At 34.6% G+C, this 27,339-nt stretch overlaps 1 protein-coding gene across 2 annotated transcripts in view; it reads right to left on the bottom strand.

The window, feature by feature from the left end:
- Dcdc1 (doublecortin domain containing 1) overlaps positions 1–27,339 on the bottom strand; it is a 485,491-nt gene that overhangs the window by 379,873 nt on the left and 78,279 nt on the right. For both annotated transcript variants that reach the window (XM_040284557.2, XM_078046288.1), the window contains one exon: positions 13,949–14,042. In XM_040284557.2, the coding sequence (XP_040140491.2) occupies positions 13,949–14,042 (94 nt within the window). The remainder of the gene's footprint in view (positions 1–13,948; positions 14,043–27,339) is intronic.

The following is a 27,339-nucleotide window of genomic DNA, read 5'->3' as shown; positions in this document are numbered from 1 at the left end:
AAACTAAGGCAATATTCTGATTTTTGTACTACATACTTTACTTTCAATGACTACTCTATATTATTTAGCCCTGAGATAAACATGGGATTACAGAGATGATTATATGATTTCCATTTTCATAGAGGTCACAGTCTAGAGAAGAGACAACCATTAGACAAATAACTCTCTAAGAAGTTTTATTAATTTCAGTGTAATGATTACTACATAGAAGAATCTATGAATGTAATAGGGATACCTATCTGCAATACATACTTTATGTTCAACTTGTCAAGGTGAGAGGGTACCCATAGGTTTGTCTGAATATTTTTCTAGTCGTGTCTGTGAAGATATTTCTGGATGAGATATACATCTGAATCAATAGACCGAGCAAAGCAAATTTCCCTCCCTACTGTGGGTGGGCCCAATCCAATCAATTGAAGAATAAAAAGTCTTAGTAACTCCAGCTGTAACTGCCCATCAGTTATCTCCAGTTTGCCATCTCTAACCACAAAGCTTTGGACTTCCCTGTGTACATAATCCAATGATAATAAATTGAGAGAGAGAGAGAGAGAGAGAGAGAGAGAGAGAGAGAGAGAGAGAGAGAGAGAGAGAGAGAGAGAGAGAGAGAGAGAGAGAAAGAAAGAGAGAGAAACAGGTTCTGGTTCTCAAGAGACCTCCTAACAAACACATTGTCCTAGACAAGAGGGGAAAGGGTAACAGGGACAAGACAATGTTGGGAGAATTTTTAGACATAATATTTAATCTAAGACTTAATAGCTCACAAAGAGAATAAGGTAGAAGAGAATCCAAATAAAGGAAACATTGTATGATGAGGCAATGGAATATGAAAGAGGATTTGAGGAAAAGAAACAAACAACCTTAAGTGTAGAGAGAATGGGGCCAGTAAAACCAAGTAAAGATAGAGAAGTTGGGTAAGGAGGGATGAAATCATGAACGTCCTTCAATCCATGATAAAGATTTAAACACTGGTTCAATATACAAGTTATGAAAGACATATCAGTTTTGAAAATAGTGTTAGTAGAGTGGTACAATTAAAAGACTTGTGTTTAAGTTGGAGATAAGTAGATTCATAACTAAATGAACAAACATATTTATAGGGGGATGTTTTAATTTGAAGAATACTTTATTTGGATGCTAAAGATCTCTGTTCCTAATTATGTTCTGGTCAACACTTTTAGAAATAACTTGGGAAAGTTGTTAAATTGATATTCATGCAGAATTTACACTACTAATGACAAAAATGGGAGAAACTATTAATCCCTGGGTTTTTACAGATTAAATATCTGAGAAATCTTAACAAGCTAAACTACGAAATAAAAACCTTAGAAGTAGAAATTTAATAGGAATCTATACAAAATGTTCTAGTCTAATTATCTATAAACTTAGCAGTAGAAGAATAGCATAGGGTAAAATTAGCTTAAAAGCAAATTGTGGTAGCAGCTCAACTCACAACAGCTAAACTATGAAACCAACTTAGATGCCCTTAAACAGATAAATGGACAAAGAAAACATGATACATACGCACACACACACATACAAACACATGCACACACACACATACAAACACACACACACACACAAACACACACACAGTGGAATACTACTCGGCCTTAAAGAAGAATGAAATTATGGCATTTAAAGATAAAAGGATAGAGCTGAAGAATATCATGCTAAGAGAAATAAGCCAATCCCCAAAAATGAAAGGCCAAATGTTTTCTCTGATATGTGGATGCTAACTCACAATAAGCACGGGGAGCTCAGGAAGAATAGTTACTTTAGATTAGGTAGAGGGGAGTGAAGGGAAGCAGGGGTTTTAGGGTAGGGGGATAGAATAGTAGAATGAATCGGATATTATTACCGTATGTGTATATATGATTACAGGTCCAGTGGGATCATATACAACCAGAAAAATGAGAAATTATACTCACTTATGTATGATGTATCATAGTGCATTCTACTGTCATGTATAACTAATTAAAACTAATTTAAAAAGCAAATTGTGAGCAAAAACTTGGGACTTTAATTGACTGCAAATTCAGTACACATTAAGGTTAACGGTATGATGTATCTAAAAGGAATAGTAACATGGCTGTATGTTACATAATGAGGTAGGGCTGCTTTAGGGTCACAAAGAATAATAAAAGTGACAAGGATAATGAGGGGTCAGATAAGCACTTGGAGAGACAAGGATATTTAACCTGGAATATATTAAAATAATAAATATTCAAATATCTGAAAAGCAGTCACAGACTTACATTAATTTCAGGACCATAGTAAATGTTTAAATGAATGAATTTCAGTTAGCTATTATCTAGGGCTTTTGTTCTTTACTGTTATTTTTGTTTGGTAGTAGGGGTTGAACCTAGAGGTGTTTTATCACTGAGCTACATCTCCACCCCTTTTTTATTTTTTTGAGACAGGGTCTTGCTAAATTACCAAGGCTTTCCTCGAACATTTGAACCTTGTGCCTCAACCTCCCAAATCACTGGGATTAAATGCATGTGTCACCGTGCCTTGTTTTTTTTTTTCATCTCACTCCAGTCAGAATGGCAGTTATCAAGAATATAAGCAAAAATAAATGTTGGTGATAATATGGGGGAAAAGGTACATTCATACACTGCTGGTGGGACTGCAAATTGGTGTAATCACTCTGGAAAGCAGAATGGAGATTCCTCAGAAAACTTGGAATAGAACCACCATTTGACCCTGCTATCCCATGCCTTGGTTTATGCCCAAAGGACTTAAAATCAGCATACTAAAGTGATGCAACCAAATCAATGTTTTCAGCAGCTCAATTCACAATAGCCAAACTATGGAACCAACTAGATGCTCTTCAACAGATGAGGGGAGAAAGAAAATCTGGTATATATGCATAACAGAATATTACTCAGCCTTACAGAAGAATAAAATTATGGCATTTGCAGGTAAATTAATGGAGTTGGTAAATGGGTGCAGAATATCATGCTAAACGAAATAAACCAATCCCTAAAAGCCAAAGGCTAAAAGTTTTCTCTGATATGTGGATGCAAATTCACAATAAGGGGTGGGGGCAGGCTAGGGAACAAATGGAAGTACTTTGGATTAGGCAGAGGAGAGTGAAGGGAGGGGAGGGGATGTGGGAGTAGGAAAGACAGTAGATAAATCAGGATACATATTGTAAAAATTATCCTAAAATGTTGTTTGATCTATAAAATTCTGAGAAAAAAATTTAGGGATAGTTTAGGAAAATTTCTCTTTGACAATAAATAGGATTAAGGCTTAGGAGTAGAACTTACCTATTTAATCAGTGAACAAAGATTATGTCAAAATACTTATTAATTATGAATATCTATATTGGTATCTATTGCCACAGTAATGCTACAAAACAAACCACCTTGAAATTCAGTAGCATAAAACAATAGGCATTTTTTTAGTCATGAGTCTGCACATTAGCTGAATGGTTCTGCTGGTCTTAGCTAAGCTTGCTCACATGTCTTGAAAATCAGCTGGCTGTCAGTTGAACTAGGGTGGCCTTGGCTGGGACAACTGGAATGAATCAGTTCTTCAGTTGTCTTTAAAAAATAATAATAATAATTTATGGTGAAATTCACATAACATAAAATCAACGGTTTTAAAGTGAACAACTCTAGCATTTAGTAGACTGAAATGTGCAACCATCTCTTTGTAGTTCCCAAACATTTCCTTTTTCCAAAAAATAAACCCACTACACACTAAGCAATCACAATCTCCTCCCCTGAGCAACTGGAAACCATCTGTTTGCATATTGTCTGTAGAGTTAGCTATTCTGGATATTTCATATAGATGGAATCAAACAATATGTTATCTTTTATGTCTGATTTCTTTCACTGAGTACAATTCTTTCAGAATTCATCATATTGTAGCATTGTCTGACCTTCATTCCTTTTCATGGTTGAATAACATTCCACCATATGTTTCTACATTAATTTATTTCTATATCTATTTCTGGACAATTGATATCTAGTTTTGGGCTACTGTGTATAGTACTGCTATGAACATGCATATATATATGCTTATTTGAGCACTTGTTTTCAACTTTTTGAATACAAAAAGTGGAATTGCAGGGCCATGTGGTATTTCTGTTTATTTTTTGATGAAACTACCCAATTATTTTCCAAAGTAGCTGCACCATTTTACATTCTCACAACCAGTACAAAGGGGTTCCAATTTCCCCACATACTAATCAACACTTGCTATTTTCTGTGTGTGTGTGTGTGTATGTTTGTGCATGCATGTGCACTTTTTGATAGTCAGCCTTTGTGTGTGTGTGTGTGTATAGTTGTATTATATTGAAGTTTTGATTTGCATTTCCTTAATGACTAAGGATGTTGAGCATCTTTTCAGGTGCTTGTTGACATTTGTACATCTTCTATGTATAAATGTTTATTCGGGTCCTTTGCTTATTTTTTAATTAGGTTGTTTTGTATATAAATTCTTTATTAATTGTCAATATTAAACCCTTATCGGTTACATGATATTTTCTCCCATTCTGTAAATTATCTCTTTACTTTATTTATAATGCTGTTTGATGCACAAACTCTTTTTAATTTGATGAAGTCTGATTTCTTGCGGGGGGAAGAGGAGGCATTCTTTTATTGCTTATGCTTTTGGCATCATGTCTATGAATCCACTGCCAAATTCCAGGTCATAAAAATTTACCCCTACATTTTCTCATAAGAGTTTTATGGTTTTAAGCTCTTGTATTTGGATTTTTGACCTATTTTGAGTTCATTTTTGTAGATATGAAATAGGTGTCCAACTTTCGTCTTCTGCTGTGAATATCCATTGTATTACCACCACTGGTTGAAGAAACTATTCTTTACCCAATGAATCATCTTGGCAACTTTGTTAAAAGTCAACTGGCCACAGATTATAGATGTACTGGTTTATTTCTGGACTCTGAATTCTATTGCATTTGTATCTATGCCTGTCTTTAATGCCATAAGTACCATGCTGTTTTAATTATTATAGTTTTACTTGTAGAAAATTTTAAAGTTAAGGAGTGAGAGTCCAATGTAAAGAGTTTGCAAGGTTAAGGCACAGTCCCTCACAATAGTGTCCCAAATTCAGACACTAGTTACATGTTTGGGGATCTCCAGGTCACCCTCATTTCTGGCCTAGTGGCTACAAATTCTAGGATTCGCACTACCATCTCAGATTCAATAATTTAATAAATTATCTCACAAAACTCAGGAAGGTGTTATTCTTATGGGACCATATTGGTCAGGAACCCCTAAAAATACATAACAAGTGATTTTGAAGAGTAAATAATAAAATAAGATTGAGACTATGGGGGGTGCTTAATGAGTGGCTTTAAACTTTGACAGTGTTTTAATATGAAAGGATATGGAGTCTTGTTTATTTGTTTGCTTGCTTAATCTTTAACCTAAGTGGTATCTAGCAGTTTATTTTGTGTCATGTGGTTTTTTAGTTGTCTTTTTACAGAGGGACTTTGCATAAACAATAGGGAAGTTAACCTTAAACTTCATAAGTAAAGATACGTAGAATTTGATTGAGCTTGATGGTTCACAAACCTAAATGTAGCAGGGATTATTTCCTAATTGTCATGGCCTTCAGCAAATGACAGTCTAGGATTGAACATGGCTGTGGAGGGCTTAGTACTCCTAGTAGGCCATGCCTGCCTTCCTGGGCAGGCTGCTGCTGCTTGCTCTTTTATCAACAGTGAACTTCACCTAAAACTTCAGAGAAGTCTAAGAATGAAGTCAGATCATTTTAGGCACTGGAAAGGGGAAAAATAAGTGCTGCTTTTCTGTTTTAAAAGCAAATCTATAGGCCAGGACTTGAAACTCTTATGGCAGCTGAGTCTGTAAGATAACAATTTAAGTTAAAATAGGGAAATTATTCAAGGCATTAAAATCTAGGACTCAATAAGAGAGGTTAACAGGGAGCACATCCTGGGAACAAATCTTTACTTCTCACACTTCAGCTAGAGCCCTAATATCCAGAGTATACAAAGAACTCAAAAAATTAGACAAAAAGACAACAAATAACCCAATCAACAAATGGGCCAAGGACCTGAACAGACACTTCTCAGAGGAGGACATACAATCAATCAATAAGTACATGAAAAAATGTTCAACATCGCTAGCAGTCAGAGAAATGCAAATCAAAACCACCCTAAGATACCATCTCACTCCAGTAAGATTGGCAGCCATTATGAAGTCAAACAACAACAGGTGCTGGCGAGGATGTGGGGAAAAGGGTACATTGGTTCATTGTTGGTGGGACTGCAAATTGGTGCAGCCAATTTGGAAAGCAGTATGGAGATTTCTTGGAAAGCTGGGAATGGAACCACCATTTGACCCAGCTATTCCCCTTCTCTGTCTATTCCCTAAAGACCTAATAAGAGCATGCTACAGGGACACTGCTACATCGATGTTCATAGCAGCACAATTCACGATAGCAAGATTGTGGAACCAACCTAGATGCCCTTCAATAGATGAATGGATAAAGAAAATGTGGCATTTATACACAATGGAGTATTACTCTGCATTAAGAAATGACAAAATCATAGAATTTGGAGGGAAATGGATGGCATTAGAGCAGATTATGCTAAGTGAAGCTAGCCAATCCTTAAAAAACAAATGCCAAATGACTTCTTTGATATAAGGGGAGTAACTAAGGACAGAGTAGGGACGAAGAGCAGGAGAAGAAGATTAACATTAAATAGGGATGAGAGGTGGGAGGGAAAGGGAGAGAGAAGGGAAATTGCATGGAAAGGGAAGGTGATCCTCAGGGTTATACAAAATTACATACAAGAGGAAGTAAGGGGTAAGGGAAGAATAATACAAGTGGAAGGAATGTTTTACAGTAGAGGGGGTCGAGAGAGAAGAGGGGAGGGGAGGGGAGGGGAGGGGAGGGGGATAGTAGAGGATAGGATAGAGAGCAGAATTCATCAGACACTAGAATGGCAATATGTAAATCAATGGAAATGTAACTGATGTAACTGATGTGATTCAGCAATCTGTATACGGGGTAAAGGTGGGAGTTCAAAACCCTTTTGAATCAAACTGTGAAATATGATATATCAAGAAAGATGTAATGTTTTGAACGACTAACAATAATAAAAAAAAAAGAAAAAAATCTAGGACTCAGATTTGCTAAAGGAATCAAGAAGAAAGCAAAGTAGTTTAAAAATATGTTTCATTATTATGGACAGAACAGTGTATGAAAGTGAAATAAAACAAACAGACACAACTGGAGGAGAAAAGAGATCACCTTAGAATAATGGTAAACATTTGATCCAAGCACACATGTTTGACAGACATGAAAAGAGAAAAATATCCCAAAGGCCAAGCACAAGAAACACATTCAAGTGTAGCTACTCTTAAAGAGGTTATTATAAACAGGGAAATAATTTCTTATAAAATCAAAATGGTAACTGGGGCTCAGTGATATTTAACAGAGAAATAAAAATAAGATCTTGAAGAACAGACTTAGAACAATCCTCCAGAGAAGCTGGATTCCTGAACATTGCAAAGAGGTAGTATTTATGCTATGGGTAAATTTATAGTAAGGCCAACTAGGGAATCTCTTTGGAGAACAGGATAAATAGTGCACACCAAAACTGGACAAATTAAAGAGGAAGATTAGAATAAAATACTAAAAAAAAACTATTGGGTGAAATCTAAAAATTAATGGCCTTTAGATTAAGGGAATCCAAAGGCAAGATGAATTACATTACAGGGAACTGAACAGAATAATAACAAATCAAGGATCTAAAATCTAAATTAGATGTTAGATTGTAGGAGAATATATTCTTGGTAGGATTATTTAACTCAGGGATTAAAAGTGAACAAGATTGACTTAAACAAAAGATGTTATGGACAAACTGAGAACTCATGGACTTCCTGTATCTCACTATAAGATACTCTGCAAGAAAAATATTAGAAAAATACAAGAACAGACCAGAAAGCAAAGTCAAAAAAAGAAAAAAAGAAATAAGTACTCAACTGCAGCAAATAATGCTACCTGTAAGCTTATTGCAGAAGTTAACTTTTCTGAAAGGAACAGCTTTATCAAAAAGATAACCCAAAATATTGAAGAAAAAGAGGTATCAGACAAATGTTAACTAAAGAGCAGAAGCATTCAAATGCTAGGGAAAGACCATGTCTTCACGAGGAAACAGCAGTGATGGTGGTCCTCACAGAGGCCCTAAGAACATGAGCCTCAAACATAAAGAGCTGCTTCACTTCAAAAGCTACCAAAAAATATTCTCCAAGTGGAAATGAGAGGGAAGCTGTGCCTATGAAGTAAGTTTCTTGGGCTTAAACAATTCCTTAGGGAGAGGCCTTGATAGTAGCCATGAAGACCCACAGTTGAAAATGACACCCTTAAAAAGAGGTGGATGCTATGCTATCAGACAGGAAACCACCCTTAATTCAGCACGGGGTCTAGAAGCTGTGACTGAGAAGGAAAAGAACATTAAAACACCTGGGATACTTTACAAAGGGAAAGAACCATGCTTCACATAAGTCTTTATGACTAGAGCTACCAATGTAAACTTCCATTTTTTAAATTTGTTCTTATTAGTTATTCATGACAGTAGAATGTATTTTGACATATTATACATATATGGAGTATAACTTTCCATTCTTCTGGTTGTACATGATGTGGGAATATATTGGTTGTGTATTCACATAGGCATAAAAGAAAGTAACGTCTGATTCATTCTACTATCTTTCTTATTCCCATTTCCCACCCTCCCCCTTCCTTACTTTTCGTCTAATCCAAACTACTTCCTTCCCTCTCCTCTAATCCATACTACTTCTATTCTTCCCTACCCACCCCCTTATTGTGAATTAGTATCAACATATCAGAGAAAACATTCGGCCTTTGGTTTTTTGGAATCGGCTTATATCACTTTACTCTCCAGTTTCATCCATTAACTGGTAAATGCCATAGTTCATTCTTCTTTATGGCTGAGTAAGAATTCCAATGTGTATAATACACTACATTTTCTTTATCCATTCATCTTTTGAAGGGCACCTAGGCTGATTCCATAATTTAGCTAGTGTGAACTGAGCTGCTATAAACATTAATATGGCTGTGTCACTGTGGTGTGCTGATTTTAAGTCTTTGGGTATAAACTGAGAAATAGCATGGGTCAAAGGTGGTTCCATTCTAACAAACTTCCAAATATTGCAAGAACAAAACACTCTGCAAAAAAAAATAGCAAAAAAAAAAAATTAAAAACACTCTCAGTCCTCTCAGTGAGAATAACATAGCCAATTTTATATAATGCTTATCAAATGTCAGACACTGGTTTTAAAGACTTTACATGTAATTCACTTAATCCTTGCAACAACATATAAAGGTAAATAATGTAATCCTTGTTTTATAGATAAGGAAACTGATTCTCAAAGAAGCTAAATAACCTCTCCTAAGTCATCATAACAAGTGGCATAACTGAAATTTGAACTCTGATTCCAAAATCAGAGCACTTAGCCAACATTTAATGCAGCCTCTGTGAGACAAGATAACGTGAACTGGTCAATTTTTGCCTCAAGATATTGTAAATACATGCTGCCGTAATTAATGCATTAGAGATTGCCTTCCAACAACTTATGCCAGAGGTCATAGACTTTGATCAACAGCACAGACTGGATGACATCTTGGAAATACTGACAAGAAGTATGTTTTCTCTTTTCTACCCTCCTTCTCATAGTTTGTGCTATGTTATTTGGATCTGGATTTTGCCAAACATAGGGTCATGGAAACATTATTTTGTGTGAAATGGCCACATTTGCTTCTATTCACTTCTGTCTGAATGTTCTGTGTGTGGTGTTGATGTTGCAATAATTGTTTATTTGTTTGGACATAAGGCCCATGAAAAAGTTGTGTAGACCTAATTCAACTTTTGAGGTCCTGTGAGATGACACCCACTCCAGGAGCCCAGACAGCCACAGCTGGAGGAATTCCAGCTCAAATCAAGCATCCAGAAGCCATCTGGCTGACACTGAGAAAAATAAACATTAAGAAGGACTTCAAATTCTTTGCACATTAATTTGAGGTGTTTGAACTTTTATTAGATTTTAACTCATAAAGGTAAGATTATGGGATATTGGATTTACTTCTGTATAAATACTTTATAAAGACTGTGGAAATACTTAAATACTTCAGATTTTAATTTCCTTGGGATTTTAACCTTTGAATTTTAATTTCTCTACAAAAGTTGATAATGGGCATGAGTTAACATTTAAATTCAGGTTATCACTATTTTATTGGAATGTTATAAATGAAACATGCTACTCCTGTAATTTAATTTTATTGCAGAATCTCTAAAGAACTTATCAGAAAACATAAAGCTATTTTTAGATAGAGTTGTTAGACATAATTTGGAGTGGAAAATTAAATGGAAAGTGAACATTCGGGGCAACAAATAATGGTCTTGGAGCTGATTTAATTAATGTACTATTCTAACTCATTTCAGAATCACTGGGGTAAACTTTACACTACCTTCTATGATCTAGAAGGATCCACAAAAGAGCAGGATTATTGGAATGGAAGACTCATAAGGGTCCTAAGAGACCCCAAGAGTAAGAGTGACTCAACTGGTTCTCCCCAATAAAATAGCCAAGGAAGTTAAGAGATCAAGTTGGGAAATATTAAGAAGAATAGGAGTGTTATTAAACAACTCCTGCAAAAATGCAACACTCTCTACATTAGTTGCCACTATTAAATTCTTCTATAACATCAAATAGCTTTGTATGATTAGTAAACAGGAGAATGATGGCAGAATGATATGGAAGTTTGGCAAATATATGTGTTTTTTTTCTAAGCAAACAAAGCTGAAAAGAGTAGCAGTATATTTTTTATTTTTTAGCAGAAAAGAAAAAAAAGCCCTTAGCTTGATGGCTGCACTGGTGTTCCCAGTTCAGAGAGATCCACCCCTGGCCTTACATGACTATCTGTGGGAATTTCACTTCCTTCTGTGCCTTTCTTCAAAGAAACCCCACTGGCTCCTTCCTCCATTTCACTTTCATCTGCATTGTCTCACTCTGCACTGTTTTTGTGCAGCACTAATTTCCTCTGAAACAGCATTCTGAGATGCCTGCCCAGGCTGTTTACATTATCTCTTAAGTTAATAATTATTCTTTTAGTTACTGTTCTGGTTTTAAAGGTGCATAGAATTTGAATAGTCTTCCCAGCACCATTTCTCCCATACCTCTGTTATTTGGTGGGGGTGGTGGGGGTGTGACTTTGAGGATACATTATTAGCACACACATTATGTACTAGCATGTTGGCTATAGGAATCTGATATCTACACAATCAATAGCTGATTCCTTTCTATACTTGAAAGGACAGATCTATTCAGGAATCATGACAAAAGAACTTTCTCACATGTTACAATATAAATTGCTTTGCTAAAATCATGTATCGTTTGGAAATCTAAATATATAAGCAATTTGCAAATCCTGTGGATTATTTTAAGGTTTTACTAGACTTGAAAAAGTAAAAGAAATTTAATATTGAGGAAAAAATGTGCTCATTTCTCATAGCATAGGAGGAAAAATTGTAAGTGTACTAATTCCCAAAAAGAAGTAATAGAAGAAAAAAATTTACTTTTATTTTTTATATCTGTTGCTTTTAGTTCTTAGTACAATTATACTTCTAATTTGTGCTCACAAATTTAAAATAATTGGTTTGACCTTAACTTTAGACATTATTAAATGACTTTTTTTCAGTTCTGATATGAGGCAAGCAAAAACCCCAAGTTATATATTAAATTTTAAAAAAATCAGTATTTATTTAATTAATTAATTTAAAAGATAACTCATCTAACATTTTACCTTTCCTAAGTTAAGTTCAGAAGACCATAAAAGTTTACAGACTCCAATAATTTGTTGCAAAAAATCATAATAACAAACAAAACAAAAAGAAATTTAAAAACCTAATATTAAGTGACGAGCGTGGTACAGACTGGAAGTTCCTCCAATAGGATTAGCTTCTTTAAGTATTTTAAGTCCAGTGAACTTGTAATACTTCCACGTGTTAGTAACTGCATAGGCTAATTTCAACTGGCATAAGCTTTTATAAGTATGCAAAAACACAGGGCAAGGCATGCATTAAAATGTGATAATAGCACACTTCTGGGATATGTGAAGCATGAGACATGAATCTGAATGCCTCTGGCACCTATGAAGTATCATGCCTCAGAATCGGTGCTTTTCTGTTTTGATAAGTAATTCTGTGATACCATTTGGAAGGGGGAAAGCCAGCTTTATAAATATAAATCTTTAATCTTAACCAAGATTATATAGTTAAATTCTAGCAGTTATTTAAATACAATTTTTAAATTCCAGGTATTCTGGAAATAATTTAAAACCAGATAGGGTTTTAAGAAAATGTATTGGTTATTTTTTTATCAATGTAAGTATAGGAATAAATATTATTAATCTTACAAAAAAGTTAGCCAGAATGATGGAAGAAGAAACATGAAGGAATTAAAAAATCAATTTTGGTAATATTCTTACCACTCCAAAAACATGAACATAAGGAAGGATTCCTTGTGCTACATATGTATTACAGGTACATAACTTTATCTAACATCTTCAGATAAAAATTTTTAATAAAATTAAACTAATTATGATATATAAGAAAAGATGTACATATATTAATATACCGCTATGAATTTCACCTTTTATTTATATCTACAAAGCATTAATTTCAAAAATAATAAATAAATAGAAGAAAGACCAGCAGGCTAGATGAAGGGGAACAGGAGGAGGAGAGCAGAAAAAGAAGTACTGGGGACTGAAATTGAAAAAAATTATATTCCCTGCATTCATGATTCTATCAAAATGAACCTCAACATTACATTTATCTATAATGCACTAATAAAACATTTTTAAATAACTAAAAAATATATCTACTTTCTAAGCACATACACACACACATACATAATCCTTTACCCCAGATAATGGAAGTTATAAACAATAAGTATCCAAATGTCACAGTTATCATTCAATAAGTATTAATTAAGGGTGACAAATCAAGGGCATAGCCTTGCTTTTATATAGCACAAGAGAAAAAACTGGAAATAAATGAAGGTATGTGATATTGGCACATCCCCAAATCATTATAGTTGACTGGACCTAACCTTGCAGTTGAAGACGTGTTATTTAATATTTCAACCCTCCTCAGGCATGGATTTAAAGTTTAGGTGAAGTTATGGGACTATCCTAATAGCACATATAAACTCACAAATGTGGAATTCATGGTATTTTTGGTTTTAGGGAGCAAAATCAGTTTCTTTAGAGATACCGTAAGTAAATGTCACCTTCTGGCAAACGCATACAATGAAAGTGTTTTAAAGCACATTACATAACCTTTAAACAACCTCTAGAAAGTTGACCAAAACATTTAAAAAATCTTAATATAAGTATATTATAGTACAATTTCTCTTTAGAAAGCTGTATCTCATATGATTTGGCTGTCATGAAAATGTAACAATTATTTTTGTTTTCTTAGTTGTGACTTAGTAAGGTTAAAATTCTTTTTTTTTTTAGAGAGAGAGAGAGAGAGAGAGAGAGAGAGAGAGAGAGAGAGAGAACTTTTTAGTATTTATTTTTTAGTTCTCAGCGGACACAACATCTTTGTTTACATCTTTGGTATGTGGTGCTGAGGATGGAACCCGGGTCGCACGCATGTCAGGCGAGCGCGCTACCGCTTGAGCCACATCCCCAGCCCCAGGTTAAAATTCTAATGAACATTTTTTTTAAAAAAATTCAAATTTGTGCCAAGACAAAAGGCTCTTAAAATCTTAGTTCCCTGTATATAAGAATACTTTATTTGTCCATGTCAAACAGTTTTATTATATCTGTTTTCCTTTTAATTGTTTAAAGTAAAACCAAAATTATATAAATACCTTTCAAAATATTATCATATAGTTTACTAAAATCTTACCTTTGGAAAAATCTTCAATTTTTCTGCCATACATATCATAAAGATATCTTGCTGGTGAGTCTAGATTCATTCTCATTGTGCAAGTATCTAAAACCTATACAGGAAAAGAAATCAATAAATAATGTATTACAATAATCTCTGGTTAAATTGAATATACATTTATAGTTCTTTCTATACTATAAAGCTATTAAAATTATATTGTAAAATAAAATCCAATGATTTATAAAATGCTTCTAATGTATGAAGTTTAAAAATGTGATTAAAATTGTCAGATCATAATTCTAATCCAAAATACACAAGTATTAATAAGAAAGAAAAAATAGAGAAGGAATCATGCAAAAAATATTAAAATACAGATTATTATTCAATAAATAGTAAAACTTTAGAACACTAAAAACTTTATATTATTCTTGATATTTTCTATATTTCTATATTTTCCATTTACTTTACAGAGAGAATATTTATATTCAAATTAGATTTTAAGGTACTTTCTTTAGCTTTTAAATTCTTTCTAGGAACTTGTTCAAGCTTACCATCTAAGCTCACTCTATTTATTCTTTCTCATTTTATGGATAACTTTTGTTGCACGTAGCTTACAATCCTAATTCTGGGTGAACTTTTCCTTCCATTCCCTGTGCACCTTTCAGTCCATATGAGAAACTTGCTACTGCTTGAGAAAATCACATAACTGAAGACATGAGCATTAATTTTATTCATCACTAACCTCCCTAGTCACTTCTGTTACGTTTCTTTTTTTCCTTATTTTTAAATTTTTAGTTGTAGATGGACACAATACTTTTATTTTGTTTCTATTTTTATGTGATGCTAAGGATTGAACCCAGAGCCTCAAACGTAATAGGCAAGTGCTCTACCACTGAGCCCCACCCTGGCCCTCTGTTACAATTCTCTACCACTTTCTGAAATGAGCATTTCCAAACCATCTTCAATCTGATATCTCTACCTTCCTTAATTCCTTTTTCACTTTCAGCAGCAAAGAGTATGAACAAGAGAAAATTGAAGCTTCATCATCCTGATATTAAGGCTCAAGCCTACCTACTTATGCATCCATCCTCTCTTTTATCTCTAGTTATATTACAAGGGGTTCCTCACTCCTATCTAATGTCAATATTCTACAGTACTTTAAATTATGTTTGCCCTGGTTTTAAAGTAGTATAAATTATCTATCATTTCTTCTCTCTCAAGTATTTTCAAACCCTCCTTAACTAGATTTTTACAACTGACTCTCAAACATAATCAAGTCTTTCCTATATAAAAATTAAATTCCTCCATCACATCACATTTCCCTCGAGCTACCCTTCCCCTTCACAGTGAAATGTCTTTAAAGAGTTGTTCATGCACACTGTTTCCATGTCCTTTCTTCCCATTCTTTCTCAGAACATTCAAGTCTGGCTTTCTTGCCATCACTTCACTGAAATAATCTAACAAGATTACCAATGAGTATCAGGTTGATCAATCCAAGGATATTTTCTTAATTCTCAATTCTTTTGAACTTTGAGCAAATGCTCAAATGAACATTTTCTATTTCTTTAAATCATTTCCCTTGAATTCTGAGATAAAAGAATCTATTAATCCTTCTCTTGTTTTTTTTCTGACCTGTTCATAGGCTCATGCCCTCCAGGACTAGAATTGCTCAAATCCTAGACCTTTTTCTTCTTCGCTCTACTTTCTCTCTTAAGGTAATCTAAACTGAGCCCCAATGTTTCATCTTCCCTCTATGTATTGACAACTCCCAAATGGATATAAACACTCCCAGGGGTTCTTCTAACTGCAGGTTATGTAATACCTATGCAATATTTCCACTTCAACAGATTAAAGATACTTCAATGTGAATAGGTACAATATTCAGTTCCTGTTTCATCTCCTCCTGGCTGCTCTTCTAGCATTCTGTGTCTTAGGAAAAGGAACCTCTCTTCATCAAAATGAACAAACCAGAAACTTCAAAATTGTCATTAATACTCTTAACCCTTCATTGTCAGAGCCTGCTTATTTTGTCTTCTAAAAATCTTACCAATCCATATACTTTTCTCAATCTCCACTACTATATCCTATTCCAAGCCATTACCACCTATAGGTAGAACTCCTACAGTAAGCTAATAGTCTCCCTACCTCTGTTCTTGCCCATTCAACTTGTTCTCCACCAAGCACTAAAGTCACCTATTCAAAATTATAAATCTGGTTACACTCCATAACACTCCTAAGTAAAACCCATTAGAGGATTTCTCAGTGCTCTCAGAGGAAAAGGCAGAAAAAAATCTGTGACCTTTCTTACAAAGCCACTCTTTCCTTCATTTATCAACCTCTCAATCCCTGGAATTCATCCTATCCACTCTTGCCATGGAGCCTTTCTGTTTGCTGTGTTCTCTGTTTGAAATGTTTCTCTAGCTTCACTATCCCCCACGTGTTCCCACATAAGTCCTGTTTATCTTTTCTCAGAAGGCTTTCCTAGGCCACCTACTCCATGTTTAGCAATGTTATCATTTTACCACTGTCCCACAACTAGACTGAAAACTCCATGAAAACAGCTTGGCTCACCGGTAAATCCAAGTACTGGTAGATGTCAATAGTCATAAAAACATTTTAAGTTAATGAAAAAACAAAGGTCAATACGTATTATTTCTAATATATGATCTCATTTCATAATTAATGTCCTACTTTGATTCTAGTAAAATAAAAAAATGTATGGACAATTTTACAAGATTCTCCTAAAATTAAACAATGCATAATTTCAGAAGACTTTTTTTTCAAAAAAATCTAATATTTTTAGTACCAGAACACTGACCTTAAATTATTTTTAGGAATAAAATAAGAAAACCTTTTCATATTTATATCAACACTGCTGGTTGTCTACCAGATATGCTGTACCTCATTCCTGTTATACAGTACTGATTTTTTTAAGGGCTTATCCTTCCTGCTTTTGACTCAAGGAAGATTACAGTTATCTTGTTAGTGAATGGTTTGGGGATGGGTACATAATACAGTTTGGTCAATGAGACATCATTAGGGGCTTCTGGGAAAAGCTTCTTCATTCATATGGAAGAGATGGTCCAGCTGTGGAGTAGCAACCTTTTACCAATATATGAAAAATGCAAAATTCAGAGAACACAGCTAGAATCCTGTCACTGTACTTGAAGATGCCCTACCTCTGAATTTCTTGATTGCTTTTTCCTTAGCCATTTGAATCAGAATATTCTTTCATTTGAGTTAAAGTCATACTGATAGGAAAAAAATTATATTGGCCTATGTTGCTCAAATGATGCAAACTGATTTTGCTAATTCATTGAGCATTGTGCAGCAAATAGATTACTATATTTACCATATAAACCTAAAGAAAGAAATATTTAATTAGGAACTGAGGGAAGAAATTTAGAATAAATTTGGCAAGGTGAAAATGAATGAATAACTATGAAATTAATTCTTTTACTAAAAATATTTCACCTTTTGCAATTAGTTGTACTTGTTTAGTGGAACAGAACTACAACATATCATGAATATTTTGAGAAAAAAACTCTATTGATTTTTTTTTCCAAATGAAAGATGGTCAAATAGGCTTGAATTTTTCAAGAACTAAAATTCATTAGATAACCCAAATCTCTGTTGAGGCCAACATTTTATAACTTAGAATTATTTATCCTTAACCTAAAGATACCAAGAGATTGGGTTGAATCTGTACCAATCTTATTAAGTGGCTTATAGGTACTTTTCTGAATAAATCTTGGAGATAAATTTGCTGGCTGTTTTTTGTCTTATTCTCAGAAAGGTAGGTGATAGAATAAATAATCTAGTTATTTGTTCTTACTAGTAATGAACATGACTGAGACTTATAAAAGCAACTATTTCTTGTAAATTTGTCTTCTGTTGTATTCTGGTATTTTACATTATAAAGTAAATGAAAAGTATATAAATGGAGGTTTTCTAAGAAATATATTAATGCATAATTCTTGGATACTTTACCTTAATTGATTTCTTCTTAAGGATAATTGTCCAGATTACACTTCAAATAATATTGTTATTTTTGTTAGATTTTAAATATCTACTCTACTGATGTTTAGTTGATAGGAAATAAACTGTACCTATTTTAAGTGTGAAGTGTGATACAGGTAGAAAAATATTTGTCCCTGTGTGACAACCACCACCATCAAGATATAGAATACTGCCATATCCTTCAAATTCCTCAGGCTCCTTTCCAATCAGAACTTAATAACTGGTCCCAGGCCACCAACAGTCTCTTTCCTACACTAGAGAATAGTTTTATCTATTCAACAATTTCATACTATTTAATATTTTGTAACTGGCTCGTTAAATAAATACGTTTTCTGCGTATTTATTCTTTTTATTGTTGAAGAGCATTCCTTGGCATGGATATATCATAATTTTTATTCACCAGTTGATATAGTTTTGGATTGTTTCTAGTTTGGGCTATTAAGAATAAAGCTACTATGAACATTCACTTAGAAATGTTTGTGTTGATATGTTATTTCTCTTGCTATATGTCTAGAAATTGGACTACTACATTGTTTGGTAAGTATATATTTAACTTAATTGGAAACTATTAAGGTTTTCAAAGTGTCTGTATCATTTTTAATTCTCATCAGCCAAATGAGATTTCCCATTTCATCAACACATGGTATTGTCAAGTCTTTTTAATTTTAGCCATTCTAATGTTTGTGTAGTGGTAACGCATTGTGAATTTCTTTAATGACTAATAGTATCGAGCATGTTTTCATGTGCTTATGGCTGATTTCTGTCTTCTCTAGTAATGTTTCCTATTCAAATTTTTTAACTATTTTTATTGAGTTGATTGTTTTCTTACAATTTGGTTATCAGAGATCTTTATATATGATGATATTTGTCAGACAAATGTTTTCTGAGTATTTTCTCATAGTCTGTGGCTTAACTTTTTATTTTGTCTTTTGAAGAAGTTTTTCAAGTTGTATTAAGTACATTTAATAATTTTCTGTTCACATTTTTTATTTAGTATCTAAGAAATTTTTGCTTACACAAGGTTGCAAAGATTTTCTCTATTTTCTATAAGAACTATTATAATTTTAATTTTTATGATCAGATTTATGATCAATTTTAAATTAATTTTTATGGATAATTTGAGGTAATTTCTTGTCACACAAATAGTTGATTAAGCAACATTTGTCAAAAACACTGTTTTCCACATTAAGTCACCATATCAAAAATTATTTGTCCACACATATATAAGCCTATCGCTAATCTCTACTTTGTTTCTTTTCTCTTTGTGAGTATTCTTACTTCAATACCATTCATCTTAATTATTATGGTATTATAATAAGTATTGAAAACAGGTAGTATAAATTGGAATACTAATCAGCCTTAAGAATAGACATAAGGTTTGTAATGATGTGGATAACACAAAGGGCATTATGTTAAGTAAAATAAGCCAGGCACAGACAGACAAATATTGTATTAACTCACTTACATATGAAATCTAAAAGTCAAACTTAATAGAAGCAAAGAGTAGAAGGGTGTTACCAGAAACTGAGGGTGAGTGGTACAGAATAATTGGGGAAATGTTAACCGAAGAACACAAAATTTCAGTTAGAAAGAATAAGTTAGAGATCTGTTGAATATCATGGTGACTATAGTTAATACAATGTATGTATACTTGAAAATTGCTACTAGTAGATTTTAAGGCTCTCAACACACACACACACCCAATAAGTATGTGAAGTAATTACATATGTTAATTAGCTTGATTTAGCCATCCCACAGTGTATTCATGTTTCAAAATATCTTGTTGTAAAAATGACAGGAAGAAAGCAGTATGGAACTAGGCAGCAAACCTAAACTGCTTCACAGTCCAGAAATGAGTAGTAAGAAAACAATTGATCAAAGAGATGGGTAACAGAGGGAATGCACTAAGACACAATATTGGACAGTCAGAGATTTGGAGAGACTTGAAAATTCTCAAAACAGAAATGGAAAATAGTAAAGAATTTTTTAAATTATTTATTTATTTATTTTTATTTGTATTTATATTAGACAGCAGAATGTATTACAATTCTTATTACACATATAGAGCACAATTTTTCATCTCTCTGGTTCTATACAAAGTATATTCACACCAATTTGTGTCTTCATACATGTACTTTGGATAGTAATGATCATCACATTCCACCATCATTTATAATCCCATGCCCCCTCCTTTCCCCTCCAACCCTCTGTCCTATCTAGAGTTCATCTGTTGCTCCCATGCTCCCTCTCCCTACCCCACTATGAGTCAGACTCCTTATATCAGAGAAAACATTCAGCATTTGGTTTTTTGGGTGTGGCTAACTTCACTTAGCATTATCTTCTCTAACTCCACCCATTTACCTGCAAATGCCAAGATTTTATTCTCTTTTACTGCTGAGTAATATTCCATTGTGTATATATATATTTGACATTTTTTTTATCCATTCATCTACTGAAGGGCATCTAGGTTGGTTCCATAGTTTAGCTATTATGAATTGTGCTGCTATAGACATTGATGTGGCTGTGTCCCTGTAGTATGATGTTTTTAAGTCCTTTGGGTATAAACCAAGGAGAGGGATAGCTGGGTTAAATCGTGGTTCCATGCCCAATTTTCCAAGAAATCTCCATATTGCTTTCCATATTGGCCGCACAAATTTGCAGTCCCACAGCAGTGTATGAGTTTTACCTTTTTTTCCACATCCTCACCAACACTTATTGTTGTTTGTCTTCATAAGAGCTGTCATTCTGACTGGAGTGAGATGAAAGCTTAGAGTGGATTTGATTGGCATTTCTCTAATTGCTAGTGATGATGAACTTTTTTCATATATTTGTTAACTGTTTGCATATCATCTTCTGAGAACTCTCTGTTCAGGTCCTTGGCCCATTTATTGATTAGGTTATTTATTTTTTTTTTGGTGCTTAGCTTTTTGAGTTCTTTATTTACTCTAGAGATTAGTGCTCTATCTGATGTGTGAGGGGTAAAGATTTGATCCCAAGATGTAGGCACTCTATTCACCTCACAGATTGTTTCTATTTAAAAAAAAATTTTTTATTTTTTTAAATACATGACAGCAGAATACATTACAATTCTTATTACACATGTAGAGTACAATTTTTATATCTCTGTTTGTATATAAAGTAATATTGAAACCCAATTTGTGTCTTCATACATGTACTTTGGATCATGATGTTCATCGCTTTTCATCATCCTTGCTAATCCCCTGCCCCCTTCCTTTCTATCCTAGCCCTCTTCCCTATCTATTCATATAAATATCTCTCATCTATTCTTCCCATGCTCCCTCTCCCTACCCCTCTATGAGTCAGCCTCCTTATATCAAAGAAAACATTCAGCATTTGGTTTTTGGGGAGTAGCTAACTTCACTTAGCATTATCTTCTCCAACTCCATCCATTTACCTGCAAATGCCATGATTTTATTCTCTTTTATTGCTGAGTAATATTCCATTGTGTATATATGCCACATTCTTTTATCCATCCATCTACTGAAGGGCATCTAGGTTGGCTCCACAGTTTAGATATTATAAATTGTGCTGCTATAAACATTGATGTGGTTGTGTCCCTGTAGTATGCTGTTTTTAAGTCCTTTGGGTATAGTCCGAGGAGAGGGATAGCTGGATCAAATGGTGGTTCCATTCCCAGATTTCCAAGGAATCTCCATACTGCTTTCCATATTGGCTCCACCAATTTGCAGACACCAGCAATGTATGACTGTACCTTTTCCCCCATATCCTCGCCAACACTTATTGTTGTTTGTCTTCATAAGAGCTGTCATTCTGACTGGAGTGAGATGATATCGGAGTAGTTTTGATTTACATTTCTCTAATTGCTAGAAAATTTTTTTTCATGTATTTATTGATTGATTGTATATCCTCTTCTGAGAAGTGTCTGTTCAAGTCCTTGGCCCATTTATTTATTGGGTTATTTGGTTTTTTGGTGCTTAGCTTTTTGAGTTCTTTATATACCCTAGAGATTAGTGCTCTATCTGATGTGTGAGGGGTAACAATTTGCTCCCAGGATATAGGCTTTCTGTTCACCTCACAGATTGTTTCTTTTGCTGAGAAGAAACTTTTTAGTTTGAGTCCATCAAATTTACTGATTCTTGATTTTAATTCTTGCACTATAGAAGTCCAGCTTCCCTCCCATCCCCAGCATCCCCCAATGATGGTGAGTGTTGCACATGCACCAGGCTGGGTGAACCTGGATGAAATTCCACTCATTTCATCCAAAATGAAGGTCCAAAAAAAAGTCTCCCCTTCTCAAATAGTTCATCAGGTAATAACTTAGAACTCTCTAATGTCAATTTTTTATTACATATATATTCTTTTGTATTGATTGGATAGGTTCCCCATATTTGTTATTGCATTCCTTAATCTCAAGTTAGGTGTTTATTTTAATGTTTTAAAACGTTAATTGGAATTATTCTTTTCTTCTTCTTTCTCATGTTTATACAGTTTCATCACTTTTTCTTCTTGAATTATCTGTTCTTGACTCTTAGAAACACTATAGAAATTATATAAACGTGGAGATTGAAGAACACAGTTTTGAAAAATGGAACACAAAAGTCAGGGGATAAATTTTAAGTTAAACACTAGAAATTCATCAAAATGGCAGGAAATAGTAAACCTCTCTATAAAAACATCAAACGTAAATGATCTCAAATTTCCAATTAAAAGACATAGACTAGAAAAAGGGAGAGATCCAACATGGCAGCGGGCGCAAAAAGATCAAGTCTCTGATCTCTTCAGCTGTGCGGGCATAGGGAGTCTTAAACAGTCTAAATGCTGTTTGCTCAGGATCACTAGGCAATGCTGAGCTGACGTAGATCTGGGGCGAACAGTCTGGGCCTCTCAGAACACACACTGAGCCCGGATCGGCTGAATTCAAGCTCCCGTTCCCCTGCTTCCTGCAGACAAACAGCTGTGACTCAGCACTAATCCATCCAGCTGAAACAACTGGTCAGCCCTTCTGACCCTACGGAGGTAAATGCCAACTGAGCCTTCATAGGTAGTGGCCACAGATTTGAAAAGGGGCTTGGGAGAGACAGTAAGGACCCACCCATTGTATTGGTCACCCAGCAAAGAAAAACAAACTGTCGCCATTTGCAAGAGATACCACCATGGCAGAGAACTAATGTCACCAGAATGCGGCGGAGGAGATAACTTCATTGAAACCTGCGGCAACAGGTGTGTAATCCCCTAGCCTTCCTCTCCACACATTGGGGAAACCTTAAGGGCCCCTCCCAGCTCTCCCCTGAGCACGATAGCCAGACCGAGGGAATCAGAAGTGGCGCGGGACCCGTGGCGCGTAACTCCCTGCTACCACTCCCACCAATGCTGACAACTGAGGTCTCTTGCACCAGCTACCGGGGGCGTGGCTACCGGAGGGCAAGTAAAATTCACTGAGGATTCTCAGCCCCAAGCTCTACAAACTTAGGGTCTGAGGGAATGGCAAACACGGAGAGTGTGCCCAGTGGTTCATGAAAACAGGGCTCCTGGGAGCAGCAAACCTGGCGGGTAGGCAGTATTGTGGTGAGCGTCACCGGTGAGAGGGGCCTGGCTAGAGGAAAAGTGAGGAAGTGACTAGACACAAGAGGAGGCCCTAGGCACTCAGGATTGGAGACTCGCCCAGTCTGGGAGGGGGAGCTGCTGCACAGTGATTGGTTTCCGCGTATTGACAGGAGAAGCTTGGCCTGGTGGACACAGCTCCACCTACTGGAAGAGAAGTTAATCAAACTCTAGGACTGCATTTATTAGTTGTTTTATTTTTTGTTTTTTTTTTCATTTTCATCTTTCTTTCTTGTTGTTTTTAAAAAAATTTTTTATTTTTTTAAATTTTTTCTTCTAATTTTAATTTTAATTTTTTTATTATTATTATTTTTAAAATTTTTTTATTTCCTATTTTTTTTCTTCTTTTGTCTTTTCATTTCTTTTCAATTTTCTTATTCCCCCTTCCTTGAATTCTACCTGCTTACTCTTATTCTCCTTAGTGACTTCTTCCCTTCCCATCTAATACCTTTCCTCCCAAGCATCAAATAAATTTACAGAAGTAAACAGTAACTCAGCAGTCAAACAGAACAAAAAGTAACATGAGCAGCATAAAAAAGCAAGGAAGAAAAGGAGTACAAACAATGCAAGACAGCCCAAATATTCAGGAGGACCTAGAGTCATCAGAAAAATGGTCATATAAAGAACTCAAGGAACACCTTAGACAGATGGAATGGAACCTTAAAGAGGATATGAGACAGCAAGTTCAAACAGTGAAAGAACACATTGAAAACGAATTACATAAACAGATAAAAGAAGAAGTTAAGCATCTTTATCAGGAGATAGAAATTATTAAAAAAATCAACCAATAATTCTAGAAATGAAAGAAACTATAAACCAAATTAAAAAATCAAATGAGAGTATCACTAACAGAGTGGAGCAAGTAGAAGCCAGAACGTCAGATAATGAAAACAAAATATATCATCTTGAAAAGAGTCTAGACAACTCAGAAAGTCCGGTAAAAAATCACGAGAAAAACATCCAAGAGATATAAGATAACATAAAAAAACCAAACTTAAGAGTCATTGGGATAGAGGAAGGTATAGAGATTCAAAGCAAGGGAATGAGTAACGTGCTGAATGAAATAATTACAGAAAACTTTCCAGAAATAAAAAAGGAAACGGATATACAAATTGTAGATGCATACAGGACACCGAGCATACAAAATCACAGTAGACCAACACCAAGACACATTGTTATGAAGATATCCAATATACAGAACAAAGAGAAAATATTAAAAGCTACAAGAGAAAAGAGGCAGATTACACTCAGGGGTAAACCAATAAGGTTAACAACGGATTTTTTATCACAGACGCTGAAAGCAAGAAGGTCATGGAACAATGTATTTCAAACACTGAAAGACAATGGATGCCAACCAAGAATTCTGTATCCAGCAAAATTAAGCTTCAGGTATGACAACGAAATAAAAATCTTTCATGATAAACAAAAGCTAAAAGAATTTGCAGCCAGAAAACCAGCCTTGCAAAGCATCTTGAGCAAAACACTACACGAGGGAGAAATGAAAAACAATAACCAAAACCATCAGTGGGAAGTGCCTCGGTAAAGACAGAGGGCAGGGAGGAAAGATAATCATGGAGAAACAAACTAAATTTTTTTAAAAAGGATAAATAATCAAACATGGCTGGAAGTACAAATCATATATCAATAGTAACCCTAAATGTTAATGCCTTAAACTCTCCAATAAAGTGACATAGGCTGGTATCATGGATTAAAAAAACAAATTCAACAATATGCTGCCTCCAGGAGACACATCTGATTGGAAAAGACATACACAGGCTGAAGGTGAAAAGATGGGAAAAAATATACCACGCACACAGTCCTCGTTAGCAAGCAGGAGTGGCCATCCTCATATCAAATAAAATCAACTTCAAGACTAAGTTAATCAAAAGGGATAAGGAAGGACATTATATACTGTTGTTAAAAGGAGCCATTCACCAACAAGACATAACAATTATCAATATTTATGCACCAAATAATGGTGCTGCAACATTCATAAAACAAATTCTCCTCAAGTTCAAGAATCAAATAGACCACAACACAATAATTATGGGTGACTTCAACACACCTCTCTCACCATTGGACAGACCCTCCAAACAAAAGTTAAATAAAGAAACTATAGAGCTCAATACCACAATCAATAACCTAGACTTAACTGACATATATAGAATATATCAACCATCATCAAATGGATATACTTTTTTCTCAGTAGCACATGGATCCTTCTCAAAAATAGACCATATATTATGCCATAGGGCAACCCTCAGTAAATATAAAGGGGTGGAGATAATACCATGCATTTTATCAGATCATAATGGAATGAAACTGGAAATCAATGATAAAAGAAGGAAGGAAAAATCCTACATCACATGGAAAATGAACAATATGTTACTGAATGATCAATGGGTTACAGAAGACATAAAGGAGGAAATTAAAAAATTCTTAGAGATAAATGAAAATACAGACACAACATATCGGAATCTATGGGACACAATGAAAGCAGTTTTAAGAGGGAACTTCATCGCCTGGAGGTAATTCCTCAAAAAAAGAAAAAACCAACAAATAAATGACCTCAAACTTCATCTCAAAGCCCTAGAAAAGGAAGAGCAAAACAACATCAAATGTAGCAGAAGGCAATAAATAATTAAAATCAGAGCGGAAATCAATGAAATTGAAACAAAAGAAACTATTGAAAAAATTAACAAAACTAAAAGTTGGTTCTTCAAAAAAATAAATAAGATCGACAGACCTTTAGCCATGCTAACGAAGAGAAGAAGAGAAAGAACTCAAATTACTAACATACGGGATGAAAAAGGCAATATCACAACAGATGCTACAGAAATACAGAAGACAATTAGAAATTATTTTGAAACCCTATATTCCAATAAAATAGAAGATAGTGAAGACATCGATAAATTTCTTAAGTCATATGATTTGCCCAGACTGAGTCAGGAGGATACACACAATTTGAACAGACCAATATCAATGGATGAAATTGAAGAAGCAATCAAAAGACTACCAACCAAGAAAAGCCCAGGACCAGGTGGGTATACAGCAGAGTTTTACAAAACCTTTAAAGAAGAATTAATACCAATACTTTTCAAGTTATTCCAGGAAATAGAAAAAGAGGGAGCTCTTCCAAATTCATTCGATGAGGCCAACATCACCCTGATTCCGAAACCAGACAAAGACACCTCAAAGAAAGAAAACTACAAACCAATATCTCTAATGAACCTAGATGTAAAAATCCTCAATAAAATTCTGGCGAATCGAATACAAAAACACATCAAAAAAATTGTGACCATGATCAAGCAGGATTCATCCCTGGGATGCAAGGATGGTTCAATATACGGAAATCAATAAATGTTACTCACCACATCAATAGACTTAAAGATAAGAACCATATGATCATCTCGATAGATGCAGAAAAAGCATTCGACAAAGTACAGCATCCCTTTATGTTCAAAACATTAGAAAAACTAGGGATAACAGGAACTTACCTCGACATTGTAAAAGCTATCTATGCTAAGCCCCAGGCTAGCATCATTCTGAATGGAGGAAAATTGAAGGCATTCCCTCTAAAATCTGGAATAAGACAAGGATGCCCTCTATCACCACTTCTTTTTTTTTTTTAGAGAGAGTGAGAGAGGAGAGAGAGAGAGAGACAGAGAATTTTTTTTAATATTTATTTTTTTTTTAGTTCTCAGCGGACACAACATGTTTGTTGGTATGTGGTGCTGAAGATCAAACCCGGGTCGCACGCATGCCAGGCGAGCACGCTACCGCGTGAGCCACATCCCCAGCCCTAT

This window comes from Ictidomys tridecemlineatus, chromosome 4 (assembly GCF_052094955.1).
Source record: "Ictidomys tridecemlineatus isolate mIctTri1 chromosome 4, mIctTri1.hap1, whole genome shotgun sequence".
Taxonomy (NCBI): domain Eukaryota; kingdom Metazoa; phylum Chordata; class Mammalia; order Rodentia; family Sciuridae; genus Ictidomys; species Ictidomys tridecemlineatus.
The sequence above is the reverse complement of the archived record's forward strand: the minus strand, read 5'-3'. Positions and strand labels throughout refer to the sequence as shown.